The following is a 24,174-nucleotide window of genomic DNA, read 5'->3' on the forward strand; positions in this document are numbered from 1 at the left end:
ATCTGATCAGATATCATTTAAATGATAAAGTTTTTAAAAGGTGTTTTTCTATAATGAAATTTGGAATGCTAAGAGTAAGACACTTTTCTTGGGTGATGGGACTACCTACATTTTTATAAAGCCTCAAATATGGATTTCAGAAAGCATTTAATCAATATTAAATAGCAATCATAATTTGTATTTAACCCTTTAACTATTGACAGAAACTCTAGGAAATTATGTATTCACTTAAGGATTTTTTTAACAAGTAGCTTTTGGAGTAGATTAAATTATTAGGTTGAGATAATATAAATTCAGTATCTGAGCAACATAAAGTCTTATTTTAATAATTAGCAGTAGCTTAGTTTTAGGCCGCTTGCTTTTTTTTTTTTTTTTTTTTTTGAGATGGAGTCTCCCTCTGTTGCTCAGGCAGGAGTGCAGTGGCAAAACCTCAGCTCACTGCAGCCTCCGCTTCCCAGGTTCAAGCAATTCTCCTGCCTCAACCTCCAGAGTAGCTGGGATTACAGGCATGTGACTACATCTCCGGCTAATTTTTGTATTTTTAGTAGAGAAAAAGTTTTGCCATATTGGCCAGGCTGCTCTCGAACTCCTGGCCTCATATGATCTGCCCACCTCGGTGTCCCAAAGTATTGGGATTACAGGCATGAGCCACCACGCCAGGTCTAGGCTGCCTGCTTTGCAGAAACTATTGCCAAATTTCATTATGACTTATGCTCTAGGTATAATTTTCAAATCTCTCTCTGATTCAAAACAGTTAAGGAGCTTCACTGAAGTAACAAGCAAATAACTTAATAATTTACTATATTGAAACATAGCAAGGAAACAACATGTTTCAGTCCAACACTAAGATTTTAAAATTACACCATAAAACATATAGCATTAGTAGTAGAAGTTGAACAGGTTCGACTTTCTGCAATTTCTTTTATTTAGCTCACTCCAATATAAAAATGACACAATTCAGATACTTTCAGAGTTTGACACAAATTTAAGAGGAATGATGTTAACTAAAGGAAAAGCTTCTGAAACTATTTTAAAGTAAAAGAAACAATTAAGAATTTAATTTTTAGTCCAGTCCTCTAAAAATATATTTAAGGCACTGGAAACCCACAGCTTAAAAGATTACAAATCATTGAATTGAAGTGCCAAATACATTAGTAGTCATTTAAAAATCTTATATAGGGAATATACGGATTTCACTTAAAAAAAAAGAGAATTAAGATTTTTGAGGATTTCATTCATTTTTACAAACAAACCCCCACAGTCCTGCAAAAATAGAAGTATTTTTGTACAAAGCAAACATTCTGAGACAATAAAATACCACAGTTTTTATAGGCAAATTGTTTATCTCTCAAAGTTACAAAGCTTTCATGTTAATTGCTACTGTGTCTGCTCATAAGCAACTTTTAACTTTTCTTACAATAGCTTTCTGCATAATATCAACATCTCACTGGCCTATAAACATTTCCAGCACTGTAGTCATATCAATTTATTTGTTAATATTAGACATTTATTTTGTGATAGCATTGACAGTTTCCAGTTAAATCCTAGCTGTTTTTGACAATGTGGAAGGCAATTGTTAAGAACTTCTTAAAACAAGAGGGTAAATTGAGTTGATTTAACACAACGAAAATATGAAACTTGCTAATTCAACGTGTTTCTCAAACACAAATTTTACAACCCGATGAATCACTATCACACAGAGGCTGACGTTAGAATTTATCAGCCAGACATGCTCATACATCATGAGAGGTTTCAGCACCACAAACAGAGCTTTACAGAGCTCAGCTATTTGTCAAAAACATAGGAGCCAAAATACAACCTATTAGGAGGCAGGCATAGTATAGGTCAGTAACAACTTGAGCATGTACCTTGTATGTTTCTTTGAAACCTATCTGCCTGAAGAAGTATCACAAACATATCATAGCACTGGGAATTCATTTTAATCTACATATTTCTTTTAAAGTTTGTTAAGAAATATGCATTCTGAATAGACATCTAGTAGTGAGCATTAAAATGAAGTATTTCTGTTACAACCAAAAATATACAGATGCTCAAGGCAAATCATGAACCTACTGATTTGCTTAAATTTTAATATAAAATTCCGGTGAGAGAGAAAAGACATCTGCTTCAATGAAAATGGTGTTTCATACTCTCTCTGTTACCTCTTAATCCTCACATAAAACTAAGCATTGGTCAAAGTACTCAAACCATTTAACTTACAATTTTGTGATATGATATGGATGTTCTTGTTGCAAAACACAACTTTACCTATAACAAATAAAACGCTAAAGTTTATAGCTGTATGAATGCTACCTAATCTGCTCACCTTGTATAGAGAAAAACACCTTGGCACAAAAATAATTTTTGAAGAATTACATATTTTATAATTGATACTACAAAATAAAATTAAGATTTTCTAACAATAAGCATACTCAATTGAATACAAAAATATATAAAAACAGTGCAAAACAAAATATGTATTTTATAATGTATATAATTGTCAGTAAAGCTAAGCAGCAACAGGTTGGCAGACATATGCTAACCATTTCACCAAGAAAGAAATGAAACAGATTTATGGTACATATACTAGTCATTTAATACTTATTTTAGTGTTAAAGTTTTTATTCTAATTAGACAAAAAGTTTTTAAGTAAAACTACACACAAACAAGCATAAGTTTAAAATAATTCCTTAGTTTATTCATTTAATTATCTTTTGTTTATATTCAATAAACATTTATTGTATGGCTATTAGTCACAGGAAAAAGAGAAATAAATAGGACAAATTTTCGACCATCTAAAACTTATATTCTACTAGATTATATTCTGGTTTATTTTCTTTATCAGTGTTTTCACAAATACATGTTAACTGTGTAATTTGGTAAAGTCCCAGCCTTAATCATTCATACTTTCACAAAATGATAATGCTCAGAAAAAATACAAGGTTTTTTTCTTGGTCTAAAATGTTTTACTCATCACAATTTTGATGTAAAAGCTTGCTTCAAATGTAATATTGATTTTATTCACTATATCTGCAGAAACTAGCCTAATAGTATTCTTTAGACTGGCTAAATTAAGAGGCATATTTAGGCTGAGTGTGATGGCTCAAGCCTGTAATCCCAACACTATGGGAGGCTTAGGTGAGTGGATCACAAGGTCAAGAGATCAAGACCATCCTGGCCAACATGGTGAAACTCCGTCTCTACTAAAAATACAAAAATTAGCTGGGTGTGGTGGTGAATGCCTGTAGTCCCAGCTACTCGGGGGCCTGAGGCAGGAGAATCGCTTGAATCTGGGAGGCGGAGGTTGCAGTGAGCCAAGATCACACCACTGCATGCCATGCTGGCAACAGAGTGAGACTCCATCTCAAAAAAAAGAGGCATATTTAGTTACCATAAATTATTTCTATGCGTAAAACATGGATACCTGTTATGTGACCCCTATTTCAAACTCAAAGAGAAAATGAGAAGTGAATTTCAAAAAGGTTTATCTAGCATAGACAAAATGTCTACATATCTTTACAAGGAGGAGAACCAACTTACTCTATCCACATTAACCCTTACAAGATGTTCCAATAACTATAAAGGATAGTCTTAAAATTTCAGAGATTAACATTTTAGATGAAAAATCCAAAATGTGTCAGAAGCTAATAAAGCAAACAATAAAAACAACTAAAAAGTTTAAAAGTATGCATGTATTAAGGAGTGAAAAAATCTCAATAACATATCTCACAGCCATCAAAAATATGAGGAAATAATTCTAATTATATATGTCACCATTCACAGTATCTTGGGCTTCATCACAATGCTGATTTTCTAGGAGGATAGGGAGTAATGAATAGTAACTAAATTGTGGCTATATTTTCTTTGATCGAATCTTTTTCCTCAAATTTCCCACGACATTATAGCAAATAAGTAAAAATTTTTGTGAAGAATATAGTTGTCACCATTATATTTACTATATTATATGTTATATATATTATTACCATTATATATTACTATATTTAAGGGTCCCAAAAGGATATTTTGCAATCAATTAAACAGAAAAGACTACAATGATCTTCTCTTTCAGATGCTAATATTTTCACTACAGCTTTGCTTCTATATATCATTTTACCCTAACGAATGCATTGCTAACTAGGTCGTTGCTTGGGAGAACTACAGCGTTGTACTGGAATGCCACATCTAGAAACAGCTACAATCAGTATCATGGAGTTTTGGGAAAAGACAGAACTGACTCCAGTTTTTCACACAATAGTGACTACTTTTATCTGTTCATTTGAAAAGTAAGGACTTGAGTGTTAAGAGTGACCATGGCCTAGATTTATGTTATTCTTCTAAAGGAAAAGGAAAATATTATTTTTACAGAGGAGCAAAGTGCAAAATCAGAGTTAATATTAACAGTCATAAAATATATATCCAATTATAAGAAAAATTATTAAGAGAAAAAACTTTTAAAAAGAATATTACAGAATATAGATTATTTCCAAAATTTGGCCAAAACATTTCATTTACAATATACACAGAAGGCTCATGAATTGAGTAGTATGCATTTAGTATTCTCAAGTGAGAAGACATCATATGAAATAGAACATGATTCCTTTTTGTTCATACTAAAAAGAGACAAGCCTACAGAGATTTGAATTTACCTATTCTAGTTCACTGTATATACATCTCAGAAGGCTCCTAGCTCATCTTTGAAATAAGCCATAGAGCATATACCAACTAAGGGTGTAAATAACTCACAGATATGTCAATAGGACTTTTTCTTAGGAGCAAACTGAAGAATTCAAATAAGTGATAAATTCAAAGCTAGTATCATACACAATTTCAAAATTATTGAGAAGTGGCCCAGAGTAACAGCATAGCAAAAAGAATTGTGGTTGACCTTAGTAAGCCTTTTAGAAGGATGAGCTACAATGACATTTGGAGACCTCACAGTACTTTGTGTGTTTATATTTACCTTTTCTAACTCTACTACATCACCAAGAAACTAATAGTATTATGTGACCATTGTAAAGAAAATCCAGCTTCTCATTAAAATATATGGTTCAGTGTCTGAAGTTATTGATTCAAAATCCAATTGTGATACTCCTTTGTAATGTTTACCAGCCTCTGGAACAAATAATGGAGTGAGCTTGGAACATAAATTAACCCTCTTAATCCTCACACTGAGAGAATCAGGCTGTAATAAAATAACCTCCCTGTCATTTGTGGTACTAGACTCAAGGCTGGTAAAGACAGAAATAGTTCTTAAACCAACAGAGGTATCATTATTAAAGCAATATAGCTAAACACACCCAAATGGTCTTTCAAAAGAATACGATATAAAATTGAAATTCATTATTAGAACTGGGATTAAGGTCAGATACCTCTAGTAAACATCTCTTTAATAATGGTTTCAGAGAAGAGTCACCTATTAAATAAAAAACAAGAAATCATGTCTCCAAAACAACTTTAAAGCTCTTACCTTCCTATCCCTATTTCCTAGTAAATTAATCAATGAAACAAAATTCTAGTATAGAACTTTCATATTAAATCACTTATTTTTTCAAGATTTAAAAAAAATTTACATATAAAATGCATGAATTCATATAAGTATATGATGCTAACAAGTCAATTCAAACCCTTGAGTGTAAAAATATTTCTTCAAACCACGGATATGGCATATATAAAATGCATTTTAAAAGTAGAAAAAAAAGATTCATTTCTTTCTACAAACAATATATTTTCCACACAAATCAATAGGAATTAAGTGATTGCAGTGAAGAAAAAAAAGAACCACAACAAAAATAACTGTGTGAGGCTAAAGGGAATTAGGTTTTCCTTCCAGTGGATTATGTGTGCCACAGTCCAGGCTCAGTCCTAAAGTGACCATGCAACGCTTGAGATATTCTGTTGATGCACGCATAGAACATAATAAATATATTATTAACATATTATGTTTGGATAAACATGCATTTATATTTACTTGAGTAGAAAGATTACAAATTAAGAAGGAAGGAAAAAGGAAAGGAAGAAAAGAAGGAAACATTCACTAAATTGTGAATATGTGCCAGATTAACAATTTGCTGTGCTCTTAGGAAATCCACTTCAGATCTAAAGAAGAGGTGTGGGAAAATGAACATTTGCCATCTTACAATATGTCAGGCATGCTGATAGACAGGCCTGCACATCTCTTTCTGTACATGTATAATGTAATATATATTACATATAAATGTGTATAATACATTACATAATTACAACCCAATTTATGTGATCCTCATGAAATTTCTTTGAGTTCAGCATTAACATTCCAATTTATATATCAGTCTCAGAGAAGTATTTAAGTATTTTTCCCCAAGAAAACATACGAACTATATATTCATATAGTTAATATGAATGCATATTAACTGTAACAAAAATAATAACATAGAGCATAAAAATAAAAAACCAAATGACTCAACACCAAGAGAAATAATAACAGGAACTTTATAAGCATGCCATAACTCACAACAATAACTAATAGGTGATTTTTTGGAGAGGGAACAATCCATCAATAGTACATTAGACTCGTTAATTGTTCCTATTATCTTCTAACTCTCCCCATCAGTATGTTCTTTTATAATATTCCTATCTCAGTTTCACATCAGAAAATGGGGATAAAGAGTCTTTATTTGTCAAACTGCAGTTACTATTTATTTGCCAAACACAAAGAACACTAGTTTATCAAGAAAGGAAAACCTATGCATATTCTTATAAATAAAACCTTTAAAATAGGAATATACATGAAGTTCCAAGTAGATGTAAGGCTAGGGACTTTTAAAAGAATTTTTCTGCAATTATTTCCATGCATCTACTTCACATTCCAAATCTATAAAGCTCTTCTCTTTCTCAGTCCATTACAGGAAAATACAGAATGGTCAATTATGTTTAACCTGCTTGCCAACTCTCCGATTACACTTATCATGCACAATAACTCAATCTTAGAAGGTACATCCTGCATAAAAAGTGAAGTTTGAGAAGACAGAAACTTCTCTTCAACATTTTCATCCTTGTGAGTACTGACACTATAGGCATGGGAAACTCAGAACACCACATCAACACCAACAGCTTAGAGAGTCAGATGTCATTGTGAGCTGATAATGCTTAGCTTTGTTGACTGACGTGTAATTTATTGCAAATCTTGGGTTCTTAGGAGTTCTACTTTATAAATTGTATAATGTAGTTCAAGAGAACAAAATTATTTATTATAGTTTAGATGACAGGGATTGCATATTGATAAAAGAGGTAGCAAAAAGTTTAAATAAAAACTGGACACCATCAAAGTTATCTGTGTGATTAAAATCTATAGCTACCCATAGAGGAAGGTGATCATCTATATGTCTGAGTGAAAGAAAGAAGGTGGTTCTTTAAAAGACTTTCTTAGGTTAATGAGATTCTATGGAATTAAATTGACATGTAGAAATATTTTCATGTATAAAGACGCTCCTCAGTATTCAACGAGTACTAAAGTCACTATGTTGACCTATGTTCTCATCCCAAATGATATGGCCAAGCTTAGTTGTTGTTACTGTTGTTGTTATTTTAATGAGTCATTTGTATGTTAGTGCTCCTTCCAAGGATCAGGTCTAATAGTAGCAAGGTTTCTAAGCAGGGAAGCAAGGAGTGGCCCATGCTTTATTCACACACCATTTATTGAAGATCTACTGTGTACCAGACAAAATATTAGCTACTAGAGATTCAACATTGACTGCAATAGACAAATCTCCTGACATCCTAAAACTTAGAGTGAAAAGGTAAATACCAACAAATGAATCTGGCAATTGCAATTCAGGGAAACAAAAGTATGATAGGCAGAGGGACGATTACACATATTTGGGGGGAGTACAACATTCTCAGTTATTGTAACGTAGTCCAGAAAGGCTTCTAATTCAGAGCTAAGACAATCTTTACACAATATCCCAATTAGAGGGCAGAGAAATGTTAAGGTAGATTAGGGATGGCATGAAGATACTAATAGGCTGAAAATTTTTAGTAATGACAGAGTGCTAGGCAACTGGGAGAAAGTTCTGAAGGACAAAGCAGGAGCTGGCTTCAGAAAGAAAAATCAGTAGGTGGGTAAAAATCAAACTTTATTTTGTGCTAACCATGTTAGAAACCAATATCCTAGGAAAAAATGACTATGCCAAATTTAAAAGACCAGAATTAATTTATAAGGGTACAAAGATTTCTTCGTCATATTTCAATCCTAACTCCCTATGTAGTCTAGCACCCAGCTTCCTCCAGAGGTAGAAATATGAGAAGACGTGGGAAATAAAAGACAAAAGAAAATAGACATAGGCACACTCTACACTCCACCCTCTTAAACCTTCCCTAATCTGAAATCACACATACTCAAAAGCCTCATAAGCGTACTCTCAGAAACAAACACCCTTTATCTTCACAGTTATTATAGTCCAGTATTTGATTGATATCTAATTTCAGATATTTTAAAAATACATCTCCTATGAGATTCGTAGATGGCCAAAATGTCACTCCAGCTTTCTACTGTCTCCCCAAAGGACAAATAAAGGAAAGAGAGCCTAAGTATTCTGGGTAATTTTGTATATAGAAGCCCAAATGTAATGTAAAATTGTGATTGATGTCTTTGATTTTAAGATTGACCTAGTTCTGTTTCCACTGTCAATTGTATTTCTTTTTCAGAAATTTCACAAATATGTTACATAGAGTTTAATGAGTATATAAACAGATATAGGAAAAAGCAAAAAAAGTACTGTGTCTAATTTCCTTAGACTATATTTTGTATAATACCAGACATACTTCTAACTACCTAGATTTTTATATCACTTTCTTCAGATAATATTTTTAAAATCTTCTCTATTATGTTTCCAATTGGAACGTTGAACTCAAAACGTAAAGAAAGAGTATTTGTAGATGTACTGAGCCACATAAATCAGGTATCCATTCTAGATTTTCTATAGTTTCTTATCATTGTGCTCTCCTAAGAAGCAAAGTTTTATTAATATTATCTAAGATAAGGTAGTCTAATTTGGATTATTAGAGTAAAAAGTGCATTATGTCACAGCATTTTTGAAAGCTCAGTTTTGAGGATGCATTTTTATAGTATTAACTTATCTCTTCTGTTATGAAAAACATAAAATTTGGAGATATTTTTGCTATGAAATTTTATCAGAAGTGTTTTGGGGAACTCTGATACATGCATTATGAAAATAGTTATTTTTCAATTCTTCAATAATGTTTTGTTTGAAAAAAACTTTTGGAGATTTTCGCCTGAAACCAAAGAGAAAATTCTAAACAAAAACTAAATAGGATAAAAGCACATCACATCCACCTTCCTGTGACATTTAAAATACTCATACCTGAATATACTCTAAAAAGACCTCTTTAATATCCTGATGCTAGCTCCTAATTTAGTGGAGAGGACTCCACCTCACCACAGCAGATGTATCTGTTCCATTTCACTATGGTGTCAATAATAGAAAAGGGCCAGGTAGCCTCTTAAACAAAATACTTACTAAATATATTTAACAGAGTGATTTTCATTTTATTGATAAGGAAATTCTACCCCAATACTAGGCTATACTACTCAGGCCAATTGTTTCAGTGTGAATACTCAGAATATCAGGTAGAACATGTAAGTAATTCGGCACAAATTGTCATCTCATTCTGGAAAAAAATGAACCCAGTTTTAGCTTTACTGAAACCAGAAGATATAAAACACCATAATATCTATGAGACCAATGGCCCCTGATTTTGAAACTAAAATCAAATATGAGGATATTATAACACTCTACTGATTACATATCTATAAAGTACTTTTTAAGATATAAGACATACTCATACATATTATGCCTGGGATTTAATTTATTATCCATATCTACTCTGTGATGTCAAAACAATGATGCTAACCTACCTTGATGAATTATTGGTCATAAGGAAGGAGAAACTGAATAAAAATATTTTCACACAAATCTGCGATCCCACTGAGTCTTTCCATTCCTCCAAAGTGAGCACTGTGACAGAGCTGTGTCTTTCTTAGAAGTGATGGGCCTTATCAATAAAGATTTTTACTGTATTGGGAAAAGCTAACCCTGTGATCTTTAAATACTCTGGCATCAGAAAGGAATTTTAATATTAAACCTCTTCCAAAGTTCTTGACTTGAAATCCCAACATTACCATCATGATGCCACATTATTCTTTTAAAATACACCATTTCAAATATGAAATAATTTTTACATGTTAATAACTTAGTATACTGTATTGCAGAATTAACATATGCTTATTATACAAAATCAAGAACATACAAAAAAGAAGGCCTCATATTCTCCCTGTCTCCCAAATACACTATTACAAAAGCCTGTCATTCTGCCTTTGACAAACTTTATAATATTATCTCTTGACTCCACTATTTCACTCTTAATCCAGACTAGAGCTGCCCACACTTTCAAGGTATCATCAAAGACCTCTTAACTCAGAATAAAAGATGGCTTCAGTGCCCATCCTGTCATCCTCCTACAGCCCTCAAACCTCCCAATGATGTGACTGACAGACATTACCATTATATAGTAAATAGTAGGTCAGTTGCTTATATGTCACCCTACAATTTATTTATTTTTTTTTTTGAGACAGAGTCTTGCTCTGTTGCCCAGGCTGGAGTGCAGTGGCATGATCTCAGCTCACTGCAACCTCGGCCTCCTGGGTTCATGCAATTCTCTGCCTCAGCCTCCCAAGTAGCTGGGATTACAGGCACCCGCCACGATGCCCGGCTAATTTTTGTATTTTTAGTAGAGACAGGGTTTCACCATCTTGGCCAGGCTAGTCTTGAACTTCTGACCTCATGATCCACCCGCCTTGGCCTCCCAAAGTGTTGGGATTGCAGGCGTGAGCCACTGCGCCCAGCCACCCTATTACATTTTTTAAAAGTCCTAGGAGTAAATAGATTTTTCCATCTCATGGTAGCCTGAGATATTTGTTTCTTTCTAATCTTAACCAATTCTATTTTAGAAATAAAAAAAAAATGAATCTAATCTACATCCCATAGGGCAGCCCTGCAAGTTATTGATTATGCTAGCCTTTCTCTAAGTTTTGTTTCTTCCATACCGAAGAAACCCATGTCCTTAAAGCAATTCAGGTCACTCTTCTCTGGATATGATTCAAGTCATTAAAGTCTCTCTTAAAATATAGTACCAGAAATTGGATGCAGTCCACCAGGTGTGCTAATCTCTAATCTCTGGAGTAGTATTAACCAAATTCCTGCACTATTTTCAAATGGAAGCAAAGCCAGCTGTAAACGGACAAAGATAATTCCACTTGATCCCAAATGATGTGGCTAACAGCATCATCAATATCATCATCACCAGCACTTAGGAAATGCTAAGCATGAACAGACAGATAAACTCATTTAACCTCTATGAGAAAGATTCTTTCAGCAACCATATTTTATATTATAAGTAAGAAATTTCAGGTAAGGAACTTTAAGGAACATCACTAGCAAGTTTTTACAGGTGGTAGTGACAGGGATTTGTTCTCCATGTTAAACAAATTGAAAGGTTGAAAGGTGGTTAGCTTGCTGTTGAAAGGTGGTTAGCTTGCTGTTATTATCATAACAGCACAGAATTAAGAATCTCACTACAAACAAACAGAAATGCATAAATCTAGAGGCTAACGATATAGAGTCTTTGTCATGTTGAAATGCTGCAAAAATATGGTGGGTTAGTTCACTTTCTAGTGGCAATAAGGTTTGGTGGAAATGTGGTAAACCTCCTCCACCTCAGCTATTTGATAGCATTTATAGTGGTATAACAGAAATAAAGTAAGCTTTATTTATGAGAAGACTCATTCTATATTCAATTTATAATAATAAGCATGCTGGAAGAGCCATCTAGATACCTTATAAAAATGGTATTTTCCATTGGAAGTAAAGAATTTTAATCAGTGTTAGTTGGTAATTATTCATTTCACCATTTCCTAATCATGGCAAAAAAAATATGTTAAGCCAGAATTCACAATTTTTCCATTATGCAAAAACACTACCATATTGTTTTATCTACTTAGTAAGATCATTTTTTTCTATTTCATACACTCAGACCACATTGCTCAAAATAAGAAAAGGCAAATATAATAATCAAGCTTGATAAGCCAAGAAGCAGAGCAAAGATAGGAAAAAATAATTTGATTTGAGGAATAAAAATATTAAATTACTACTTCAATGCTCTGAATGATAAAAGCACAGTCAGAAGCAGTCCATTTCTAAAAACTAAGTGGTATTTCAACAGCTCTAACAAAGGAGAACAGAAACTAGTCTTGGATTTTTATGAGAACTTTAATATGAATGATTTAAGAAATTATACTTTAAAAATCTCATTCAGTTAAAGTACAGATGTATATGCTACAACTTTTGGTTTTGGTTTTTTGTTTTTAGACAGGGTCTCACTCTGTTTCCCAGCCTGGAGTGCAGTGACATGATCTCAGCTCCCTGCAACCTCTGCTTCCCAGGCTCAAGTGATCCTCCAGCCTCAGCTTCCTGGGGAGCTGGGATTACTGGCAGGAGCCACCACACCCAGCTAATTTTTGTATTTTTTTTGTATAAATGGGGTTTCGCCATGTTGCGCAGGCTGGTCTTGAGCTCCTGAGCTCAAAGCTATCTGCTCCCCTAGGCCTCCCAAAAGGCTGGGATTACAGGCCTGAGCCACCATGACCAGCCTTGTGCTACACCTTTATATAAACCTACTTTAAAATACAAAAAGGTACTCCATTCATTCTTTTCAAAAGATTTAGTGAATGTGAATAATGTCATATTGCCTAGAGTAATCTTGATGTTTTTGTTCCACTGGAAAAAAACAAGGTCCCTTTAGCTAAAGCTTTTCTTCTGCTATTGTCACTTCAGCACTAGCAAAACTAGGGTGACAGCTCATAAAGAAAATAACCAAAAGCTCTCACTTTGTCCAATGACGTGGCAGCCCTCCAGCACTGGCATTTCCTGCCCTAAATTAACTCCAGGGGCCATAAGACCAAAGTAAGAAGGAAGTAGCTTGTCTTTCTCTTTAGTTGTGGTAGCTACTTTGTATTACATAGGCAATATAATTCATTGTTTCTTATATAACCGCTTATGCTATTTTAAATTGTACTAGGCATCTGCAAACAAATAAATGTTATTTCTTGTTCCAAGTTAGGTAAAACTTGTAAATAAAACCCTGCAAAATGGCTCACAATAAATCAAAATAGTCCTACAAGAAAACAGAAAGCTAGAAAAAGATTAGAGATAAGGTCCTGCCAATAGATAATTCTATTTTAAAAGAAAAAAATTCAGCTGAAGTCCTATTTGGTTCTCATGAACCTGAAAAGATAGTTAGTTGTTTTGCCAGAAAAAGAGTCCCAGACATTATTTGGTCACTTGCCTGGAATAGCTTGGCATTTCTGCACCCTCAAGTAATAAAACTTACTTGTAAAACCCTTTAAGGCAACAGAGATTGCCTGTATTTATTTTCTAGGAAGGGAAAATATTGAAAATTATGATGTATTCAAAGACCACAACTATAGGAGAAAATGCCATACTGCTAAATATTTTTCAGTTGACATGATCTTTTAAATCATCTCTATTGATCTCTTTATTTAAGATTCAATTTGGCTATTGTGAGAATAATGAACAAATAAATGAATGTGATATCCATTTGATATCTAGTATTTCACCAAAAAAAAGGAATAAGCCTGGATTTTTTATCTTTGCCCTATTTACATTGTACAATGAGGAAAAAATTTTGGAACGGAGCTAACAAAAGATCTAAATTAAGACACAATTTTAAAGCTCTGGGAATTACAGTGGCACTATTACCCAGAAGCAAAAATCCTAAATGATTCTACGAACAGGTAACAAACTACAAAAAACAGGTAACAAGGGCCAGAGACTGGACTAGATTGGTATTTCTTTTTGTTCAACAAGTATTTACTAAGAAACTAAAATGTTAGAAGCTTCAGGGGATACAAAGATAGGCAACTTCCCTGAAATAATTGAGAATTATCTATGGTGGGAAAAACTATGAGAAAGGAAAGAGCTTTTTAAAAAATGCTATAGCAATTAAGCAGCTTTCAGATATATTTTGGGAAAATTACAGATAGTAGTAATTAGCCTAACCCTGATATGCAAGTTAATCATCTCTCCCATCTAGAAAGTTGTTCTTTTTGTAACAGAAGACACATAAAATAGTGTCTATTCACTTTATAAAAATAACAATAAACCTCGAATTCCTCAAGTAGAAACAAAATACATTTTCCTCTAAATAAAAAAAACTATTTTGAGCTAGGAAAAGAGAATACCTATTAAAATGTATTTTGCTTGCTGGAAATCTGGTTCAACTCACAATTTCCCAGCGAAAGGAAAAACTAGGATAATTCTTTCTCTGACAAGATTGCCTGTGCTGTTGGCAACACTCTTCAAAAACTGAAACTCTAATTTTTAATTCTACAGTTACCTCCTAGCCTTCCATGGTCTCATCTACTAAACCACAGTTAGAATTACATTTCCTACATATGTTATTTTCTTGTAGTTCAATGAATAGGACTGAAAATAAAGATCAGAAAAGAAAGAAGAGAGACTCAAATTAAGGAAACCAACTAAAAACAGTGAGACATAAGGACTAAAAGGCAAGGGAAGAAAAAAGGGACAGAGAAAAGACAGAGTTGGGGCAAGAAGGAAAGAGGGAGACCAAGACTCAGGGGGGATTTCAGAGGACAAAGCCTTCTGTCTACTTTAAGTATTAGCTTACTTGACTTCATTTGGCTTGTGTCTGTTATCAGCTGCTCTTTACTGCCCTGTAAAACAACAATAACAACAAAAAACTGGTTGGCAAAGGCAGATATGACATGAAGTAGCAATGACCTGGCTAATATGAACCTTTGGACAAGATCATGTCTTCATGAGCCCAGGTGCATCAATACTGGATATTTTCTGCATGCCCATTCAATCTCCAGGGTTCTGAAACCTAAATAAAATTCAACGTAATAGCTGGGTGCCTTTCAAAACACTATGCATCATTTAATATCATATTCACTGTTGAATAAACTTTGTAAAAACTGAGAACGTAAGACATGAGAAAGGAAAGCTAAGAAATGTAATTGGGAAGGGCTAAATAAGTTAACAGGGCCAAGCCATTTTGGCCAGATGGCTTTTTGCAATTTTGGAAATATCTGAACTTCTCACAAATGTCACAGGATGTAGAACTGAAAATATTTCCATCTGCCCCAACCAAAGAAACTATTGCTCTTCATTCATGCAAATGTAATTCCACGCTATCCCCCAAGTTATTAAGACTGTTTGGCCATTTAAGAAGAAAAATAGTCTATTCTTCCACTGAAAGAGTAATTCTAAAGCCACTTAGGTAAATCACTGAGTGACAAAGCAAATAAGAAATTAATACATTTGAGAGAGCTGCTGGAAATAGTTTCTTCTTACACACTCTGCTTATAATAGAGGAAAATATCTATGAGACATAGTACAGAACTTGGGTGATGAAGTGGTTTAAGAATTATGAAATAATATGACTTTTTAAATTGAAAAATGAATGGCTAGTTGGTGAAAGAGTCAGGACTAGCACTCGGATCTTCCAGCTGCAATTGTCTCTACCCTATGCATTAGTGTCTGTAGGCTCTGGTGTGACTGGGGATGGAGAAAGCAAAAGAGAATCAATAAAATTAACTCAGATTTTTTTTTTCTGGTGTTACCACCAAATTCCATACTTATAATACTAATGTTTACTTTTAAAGTCTTTGATACAATTTAATTCCTTTGAAATACTACAAAGAATGTGAATTTAGCTCCCTTAAACCCCTCCACATTTCCCCTCCCAATCTTTCCTCAAATTATAATTTTATCACAATTTGTTGTTAAATCAACATTAATATATACATTATTATAAATTATTAGACCTGAGCCACATAGTATGCCAGGGTTACATTTCTTTCTTTTTTTTTTTTTTTTTTTGTATAATTTTGTATTCCCTACAGATAATCACTGCCTTAGCTTTATCTTTTTTTAGGTTGCTTAATTTTCTATCTACCTACAATAATTTATTCCCAAACTCTCTATAGAATTATAAATCTGCAAACATCTCTGGTCTACTATAGTATCCTTCCCATTCTCTGTATCATTGTGGGTTTACGGGGGTTTTTATTCCTCATTGGCATTTTAGTGACATTTCAGTGAGAACAGATGAACACATGTGCTCAATCAATCATATTTAACCAGGAGCTAGAGATGTTCGTTTGTTTGTTTAAGAAATGGTCTCGCTATGTAGTCCAGGCTGGTCTCAAAATCCTGGGCTAAAGTGATCCTCCTGCCTCAGGCTCCCAAAAAGCTAGGGCTACAGGTGTGCACCACCATGCCTGGCTAATTTTTAATTTTGTTTTTGTAGAGACAGGGTCTCACTATGTTGCCCAGGCTGGTATCGAACTCTTGGCCTCAAGAGATCCTCCTGCCTTAGCCTCCCAAAGTGCTAGGATTACAGGCATGAGCCACTGTGCCTAAAGATCAGTATTCAATTTTGCATACCTGAAAATCTGAACACAGGGTCAGGCACGGTGGCTCATGCCTCTAATACCACCACTTTAGGAGGCCAAGGTAGGCAGATGACCTGAGATCGGGAGTTCGAGACCAGCCTGGCCAACATGGTGAAACCTCATCTCTACTAAAAACATAAAAATTAGCTGGGTGTGGTGGCACATGCCTGTAATCCCAGCTACTCAGGAGGCTGAGGCACAAGAATAGCTTGAACCCAGGAGGTAGAGGTTGCAGTGAGCCAAGATCGCGCCACTGTGCTCCAGCCTGGGCAACAGGGTGAGACTCTGTCTCAAAAAAGAAAGAAAGAAAGAGAGAAAGAAAGAAAGAAAGAAAGAAAGAAAGAAAGAAAGAAAGAAAGAAAGAAAGAAAGAAAGAAAGGAAGGAAGGAAGGAAAAGAGCTTAATTTGAAGTAAGAAACCCATGTATTATATATAATATCATAATATCAGAAGTATTACAAAGCTGCCTGCATAACTTTCATAAATAGTATCATTTTATACACATATTGAAGTAATCAGAAAAAGTGCAACAAGTAGGGTTCATTTTGATATTTTTCTTTCCTGAACAGGACAAGCAGATCACTACAATTAACACCTATTGTGAATTTACAGGGATTCAGGTAGAAAATAATTCATGTTAAACAGAGGTTCCAAACATCATTAACAGAGACTGAGAAATTGGGCCAGTATGCATGAGAGCACAAATCATAAAGGTCATGTGTGTTAATGAGAAAAAGACTATTTATTAGCTTGCAATTTAAATATAAAGCCCTTCTCCCTCAATGGCTTAAAATGGAGCAATATCCTATACCTGAGGACAAGAAAAGGCAGTGCCCTCAATTAGATGAACAACTCTCACGGTCCCAAAACTTTTATTGTTGTCACTGAAATTCATCATTCTGATTTTATTTTTAGATTGTGATACCTTTTACATTACAGACAGAAAGCTTGTGAATAGAACCCATCCTGTACTATTGTATACTTTTTTGGAAGTTTAAGAGACTATATATTTACTTTTACTCAGTTGCCAAGCAGCATATTTCCTAACTTTTGTGTGTGCTCCAATCAATGCTTTACATTTGTTCTGAGGTCAAAAAAGACAAAAATATTTGCAGATATCATGAAAACAATCAACATGTCATTTAAAAACTAAAGACATCCATCTTTGGAAACTGCCATTTTATTACACAATGAGAAGAAAACAAAAGCATGGATTTCAAAAAGAGGTGACAGATAATTATGATACTGTATAAATATTAAATGCAATTGTGATGTTATAACTACTAAGAAGTAATTTAATTTTCTGAATACATATTTGAGGAATCCTACCCCCAACCCCCAACCTCTGCGCCAGGCTAAATAAGCGAGGTAAACACTCATGACACAAGGCTATGCAGCATTCACACTTGAGGTCAAAAATTCAAAAATAAATCCATAACAACAGGTGTTATCCTAAAAGTACTGAGATGTTCCCCATGAAAGACCAACAATTTTGGATTTTTAAGAAAATAAAGTAGAAATGCTCTATCCAAACACATTTTTTAAAACTCACCTTGGGTCATTTCACAAATATTTATTTCTTAGCAATCAATTTTCCTTTGCTTATAAATTCCTGTTTCACTGATTTCAAATGAAAGAATTCTTTTACAGGCACCTCTTACTAAAGCCAAGAAATGGAATAATACCTTTAAAAAAGATAACTGTAACTGTGGAAAGGCACAGAATGTAAATATAAACCACAGTCAGTGACTGATCCTCCATCAGGGCCATATGAATCTCAGGATATTTATTGTGCTATCTACGTGAGAAAATGCATTCTCATTTTAAATAATAACACTAGTAATCTCTTTGTCCATTAGAAATAAACCAGTGCAGATACTGTATATTCAAAGTAGCCCATATGCACTAATCAATGATCTAACCAAAGCTTTAAAATGGTTAGTTTTCTATTTCCCTTATTCATTCATTACCCTACCCTGTTTGGAAAACTTTTTAAAAAATTATTATTTCCATCTCAGTGTCACAGATACACTGCAACATTGTCAAATAAAATTATTGTTTCTGGACTAACAAAATCTCTATTTTTCTTACAAGGCAAACCCATCATGTTATGACAAAACCTACTACATTTACTAGAGAAAAGCAGAGCCAAAACTATGAGCACAAGTAATACTTCTCTATGTCTCCCCAGTATTTGACATTAGTAACATAATGTGCCAGAGTTTCCCTGAATAACTGCAAGTTCCTCTTCCTACAATACTTCTGTAAATACACAATATGGCCACATTCAATTTAAACTTCCAGTTAGACAATATCTAGTCAATGTCTACTTCACAGGAATAGTAGTAAATTCTAGGAATATAGCAGTGAGCAAGATAGATCATAATTTCTGCCCTTGTGGATCTTAGAGTTCGAAAGTCACATAAGCTGGGAGTCAGATATATTTGGAGAGTTTAAGGGAGAAATTAGACCTTCCATAGAGAAGCTGATCATAATGCTCATTGGTACAGTAGCTCAAATACAGTGTGTCTATCTCAGAAGTGACAGGATCATCCTTTCCTTTGTGTTCCTACAGTTTTCACTTCTTTTTCCCCTTTCTTACTATCCAAAATACTTATGCTTATTTAAGAGTTGCTGAGTTAAAAAATCCACGGGAGACAGAAATTCTAGGAGACTGGCCATATAAAAAACAGTAGACAAGAAATAAGTGAATGGATTACAATGAAAGAGATACCTCCCACAAGCAAATGAGGATTCTTGAGCATTTATTCAATAGATGTTTCTTAACTATTTATGTGCCAGTACTGAGTAAACAATGTCGAGCAACATACAGGCCCTAATGTTACTAACAGTCTTGCAAAGGAGAAAGACATTAAGCAAATGATCATTAAATATATAAATACAAACTGTGATAAATGTTATGAAAGCAAAACATGAATATTGTCTTAAAGGGGCCTGATCTGAACTGTAGGTTCAGGGAGGATTTCTCTGAGAAGATATTGTCTAACCTGGGAGAGTTGAGCTAAATAGGTGCAAAGGAGGAGGAAGAACCTTCAGGGTAGAAATGTGCATATGTTGTGTAGAGTTTGGGAAAAGCAAGGTAGGATCTACAACAAAAGAATATGTCTAGGTACAGTGTGGCTGGAGGAGAGGAAACTAGAGAATATGCTGAGAAATACAACTGAAGACATATACTCATGCAAGTATATGAAATATACTAAGGATTTGGATCTTCATCTAGCAAGAAGCAGCTTTGTGAACATATGCACATATGTCAAAAGGGAATATGTGTAGTTGCCTCTGTAGAGAGGAACTGTGGCTGGAGGACAGAAGCAGGAAGGAGACTTACTTGTCACTGTATAGGCTGTTGTGCCTTTTCAATTTTATCTGTGTATGTCTATTACCTATTTAAATGAAAACAATGTCATCTAGATATTTAACTCACTGGCTCTATTAGGAAGAATTAATTATCAGAGACCAAACAAAAGGCCATTGCTCTGGTCTGGGTAGGCCAAGCAGCAGCAGAGATAGTAAGAAGTTCAGAATGATAATGGATTTGATAATAAAATCAACAATTTGTTCCAGTGGAATGCCAAGTAAGTAAGAAGATACAATAGGAACAGCATGTACCCTAGATGACGCATTAGGTGAACTCTTCCCACTTGCTCTCAAGTGTCAACTGAGCATCGCGTCAGGGTGAATCCTGAGTCTGGTGGTTGCAAAGACTTAAGTAATACTAAGGGACTATTAGAATCATGAGCTACTTCTTACTAAGAAGCACAATTCTATGAAGCAAAAACTTGGGAGAAAAACAATGTGTATAACTCAGAGCACTTAAAAATAAATAAACAAATAAAAACACTATTCCAAAGGATGCATTTGGCAAATTGTGCTGTTAAAGGCAAATGCTAAAAGTCAGCTATTCTCTGGATATGTTGGCTCCATTCATCATTCAATGCCCATTCAGAGTAATTATTGAAAAGTACGGAAGCTAGAATGCACATATACTGACTTAGGTGAGATTAAAGGAATATCAACAAAAACTAAATTTTGTCTGAAGGTTAAAAATGAATTCAGAGGAATATAAAAATAAGTGAAGAGAAGTTGTTATGTAATATACCCACAAATGAGTGCAATAGCTAAAATATCTTTCAGGGAACTACAAATGCTAATTAAAAACTTATAATTCAAAATAGATGGATCTGTGCTGTTCTTGTCAATATAACATGCTTTTTTATCAGGAAGGAAAGAGGTGGGGGAGGGAGGGGAGGAAAGGGAGGAAGGGAGGGAGGGAGGGAAGATTATCTTGTTTCTCTGATTTCTTGCTAGCTTTAAAAAGAGCTAAATATTATTTTTCTTTTAATGTTAAATTCCCTTTCACTTATCTGGATCAAGAATGCCTTCTCAAATCCTCCCTCTAATCCAAGAAAAACACCAAATAAAAATAAGCATACTTATAGGGAGTACAGAAATTGCCACTAGAACCCAAATGATAGCCTGTTTGTTTAGCTTAGAACCAGACCTCAAAAACTAATAGGAGAACAGTCAAACATCTTAGAAGTGCATTTCCAGCAGCCTAGGCAGAGTTAATATTAAATGTTGCACAGAAAGCAAGAGCCCCTACATCCTGCTCTATCATCTAAATTGTAAACTCCACGAGGGCAAGAACCAAGTCTGCTCTATGCCCAGGGTCAACACAGTAACAGGAATGTAAAAAGATCTTAAAAAATATTTATTAAGTTAATGGATGAAGAAGGGAATTAAGAAAGAAACGTTTTGAAAAAAACAAATCGATATTGTTCTATCTGCAATTGAATTAGATGTGTTCTGGAGGCAGAAGCCTTAACTGGGTGCCAGAGGTAACACTGAGTTTGACAGATGCTGCTGCTACTAAATGTATCCTCCATCTCCTAACATTTCTTTCATTGGCTCCATCTTTGTGTCATACGTTTCTTGGCTAAGGTCTTGGCTTTATATTCATAATAATTAATTTGTTCTTCCTGTGGCTCCAATTATTTCAGAGCTCTTCTATTTAGTTTTCTACTTTCACAATCACATTTTAATTTGAAAAGCTATTTCTTATTATCTGTTCCTTTTTCTTAGATGCTAATCTTGTTTTAGAGACTCAATATTCTCTCAAATTATTTGGAAGAATTTATAATTTCTATAAGTTTTCCATTATTCCCTAACTAAATTTTGTTTCCTCTCAGGTCAGGGGGCTGTTGTTGCTGCCGTTGTTGTTGCTGTTGTTGTTGTTGTTTTAAATTCAGTCCTATACATTCACTGTTTTGAATCTTCCTCAAATATCTTGTGATTGATGGTTCATATAAATCAATAAGAAATTGGTTTAATTAATATAAAGGTCTTGCATGGGACTTTTCTGAAATTCTTTATCTTTCCCAATGGTTTCCCTCCAAAATGAGAGCATTGACTGAAAGTTGTCTGTAGGCAACAGAGACTTGTAAACTGGAAGGATTACATCAACATGCATGGAAAAATATGAGAACACCTGTTGGCAATATCTCTAAGCAGCCACATAAAAAGGGATTTATCCAGTAGGTCACTTTATTGCACTCTTCTCTGAGACATAGCTCCTTTCTCCTCTCATTACTTTTCCACCATGGAGATTCAGACTCCTTAGGCTTAGTCCTCTGATTCACTCTGGGCCTGAAAGCACATTAGTGGCTCTAGCCCTCCATAGACAGACTGTTTTAATTTTAGTGGTTGCGAGGCAGGAGCGACCACTTCTGGAATGGTAAAGTAAGGACCTCCAAAAATCTACTCCTCCATAAAAGCAACCAAAACACAAACAATTGTCAAAATAAACTTTTTCAGAATTCCAAAAGTTAAACAAATGCTTGCAATGTTCCAAGAAGAATTTATTCAAGAAAAATAGCTGAATCTTGCTAAGAACAGTGAGCTTTCTATGGTTTTAAATTGCTGCTTTGGGAAACAGTTTGGTAGTTCCTGAAAATGTTAAAAATACAGTTACCATATGACCCAGCATTTCAACTCCTAGGTATACACCCCAAGAGTACCGAAAACATATGTCTATGCTAAACCCTCTACACCAATGTTCATAGTAACATTATTCATATCAGGCAAAAAATAGAAGCAGCCCAAGTTTTCATCATCTGTTGAATGGATAATAAAACGTGGTACATCTATACAATGGAATTTTATTTGGCAATAAAAATAAAATTCTGATACATGCTAAAATATTGAGGAATCTTGAAAACATTATGCTAACTGAAAGAATCCACTCACAATAAGTTAAATATTGTATGATTCCAATTACATGAAATAGTGAAAACAGGCAAATCTATAGAAACAGAAAGTAGAAGTAGACAGTGCTTGCTAGCCCTAGGGTAGAGGAAGGAATAGGGAATGATTGCTAGAGTGTGTGCGTTTCTTTTGGGGATAAGGACAAATGTTCTGAAATTCCATAGGGGTAATAACGTACAACTCTGTAAATATATTAACATTCATGGAATTACGTACATTAAAAGTGTGAAACCTACAGTATATGAATTATATCTCAATAAAGTTGTTGTAAAAATATTTCAGTAGATGACAGTTTTTACCTGGGGCAAAAATACTATTTAAAGAAGACATATTAAGGTGAGATTATTGCAATAATTTCTGTCTTTTAAGCTTCACAGACGACACTTCACAGATTTATTTGCTTCTACCTTTATTCATTCTAAAATTACTTCTGGGAGTATAATCTCACAATTGCAAATAGTGGATGACATACGTGTATGTGTGTGTGTCTGCGTGTGTGTGTGTGTGTGTGGGTCTGTGTGTGTTACCAAATGAGTATATTAGTTTATTTATTGTCAAATGATTATACTTTGTTATGAAACACTTGAATAGTAATAGTTCCTCTAAGTGCTTCATGTGGAATAACTCACTGAATGTTCAAAGCTATTCTATGAGGTTGGGACTATCATTAACCATAGGAAAAAAACTAAAACAGAGATAACTTAATGAGGCCAAGATCACAGATAGAGTAAATAAAATTTGAATCTAGACAGGCTGGCTCCAGAGTCTGTGCTTTTATCCACTTGCTGTGCTGCTGCTGTAATAAAAAATTTTAAAGAGTACATTAAAAGTAATACAGTAAGTAGTTATGTTGAAGACATCACAAATATACAACACAGAGAAGATAAAATAAAACAGAACTAAAACCAATCCCTTCATGTTTTATAATAAGTTATTACAGCTTGGGATATAATTTCAGTGATAACAAGTCAGAAGTCAAAAGAAAGAAGATGTGGTCTGAAACTGTTGAGTGACTCAAAAAGTGGATCTAATAATGAAAACCACTGATATTGAAGATGCATGTAAAACACTGAAAGATTCTTCATGAAATATAAGAGCAGAAAAAAAGTAATATGGTTGGCCCTTGAACAACGTGGGGTTTAGGGGTGTCAACCCCCATGCAGTTGAAAATCTGCATTTAACTTTTGACTCCCTCAAAAATTAACTACTAATAGCCTACTGTTGACTGGAAGTCTTACAGATAACAGAAACAGTCAATTAACACATAAATAAACTAGTACTTACATATATTTTATACATTCATGACATACCTAACTTTTCTTAACTTTTTTGATATT

At 34.1% G+C, this 24,174-nt stretch overlaps 1 protein-coding gene across 10 annotated transcripts in view; it reads right to left on the reverse strand.

The window, feature by feature from the left end:
• Nucleotides 1-24,174, reverse strand: part of IMMP2L (inner mitochondrial membrane peptidase subunit 2) — a 1,183,069-nt gene that overhangs the window by 752,341 nt on the left and 406,554 nt on the right. Inside the window, exon 4 of one of the 10 annotated variants that reach the window (XM_024358027.3) lies at nucleotides 82-23,633. The exons of the other annotated variants lie outside the window; for them this stretch is intronic. Coding sequence (XP_024213795.1) covers nucleotides 23,612-23,633 — 22 coding nt within the window. The 3' untranslated portion in view covers nucleotides 82-23,611. Of the gene's footprint in view, nucleotides 1-81; nucleotides 23,634-24,174 lie in introns of those variants that run through there. 10 annotated transcript variants of the gene reach the window in all.

Source organism: Pan troglodytes, chromosome 6, assembly GCF_028858775.2.
Source record: "Pan troglodytes isolate AG18354 chromosome 6, NHGRI_mPanTro3-v2.0_pri, whole genome shotgun sequence".
Classification (NCBI taxonomy): domain Eukaryota; kingdom Metazoa; phylum Chordata; class Mammalia; order Primates; family Hominidae; genus Pan; species Pan troglodytes.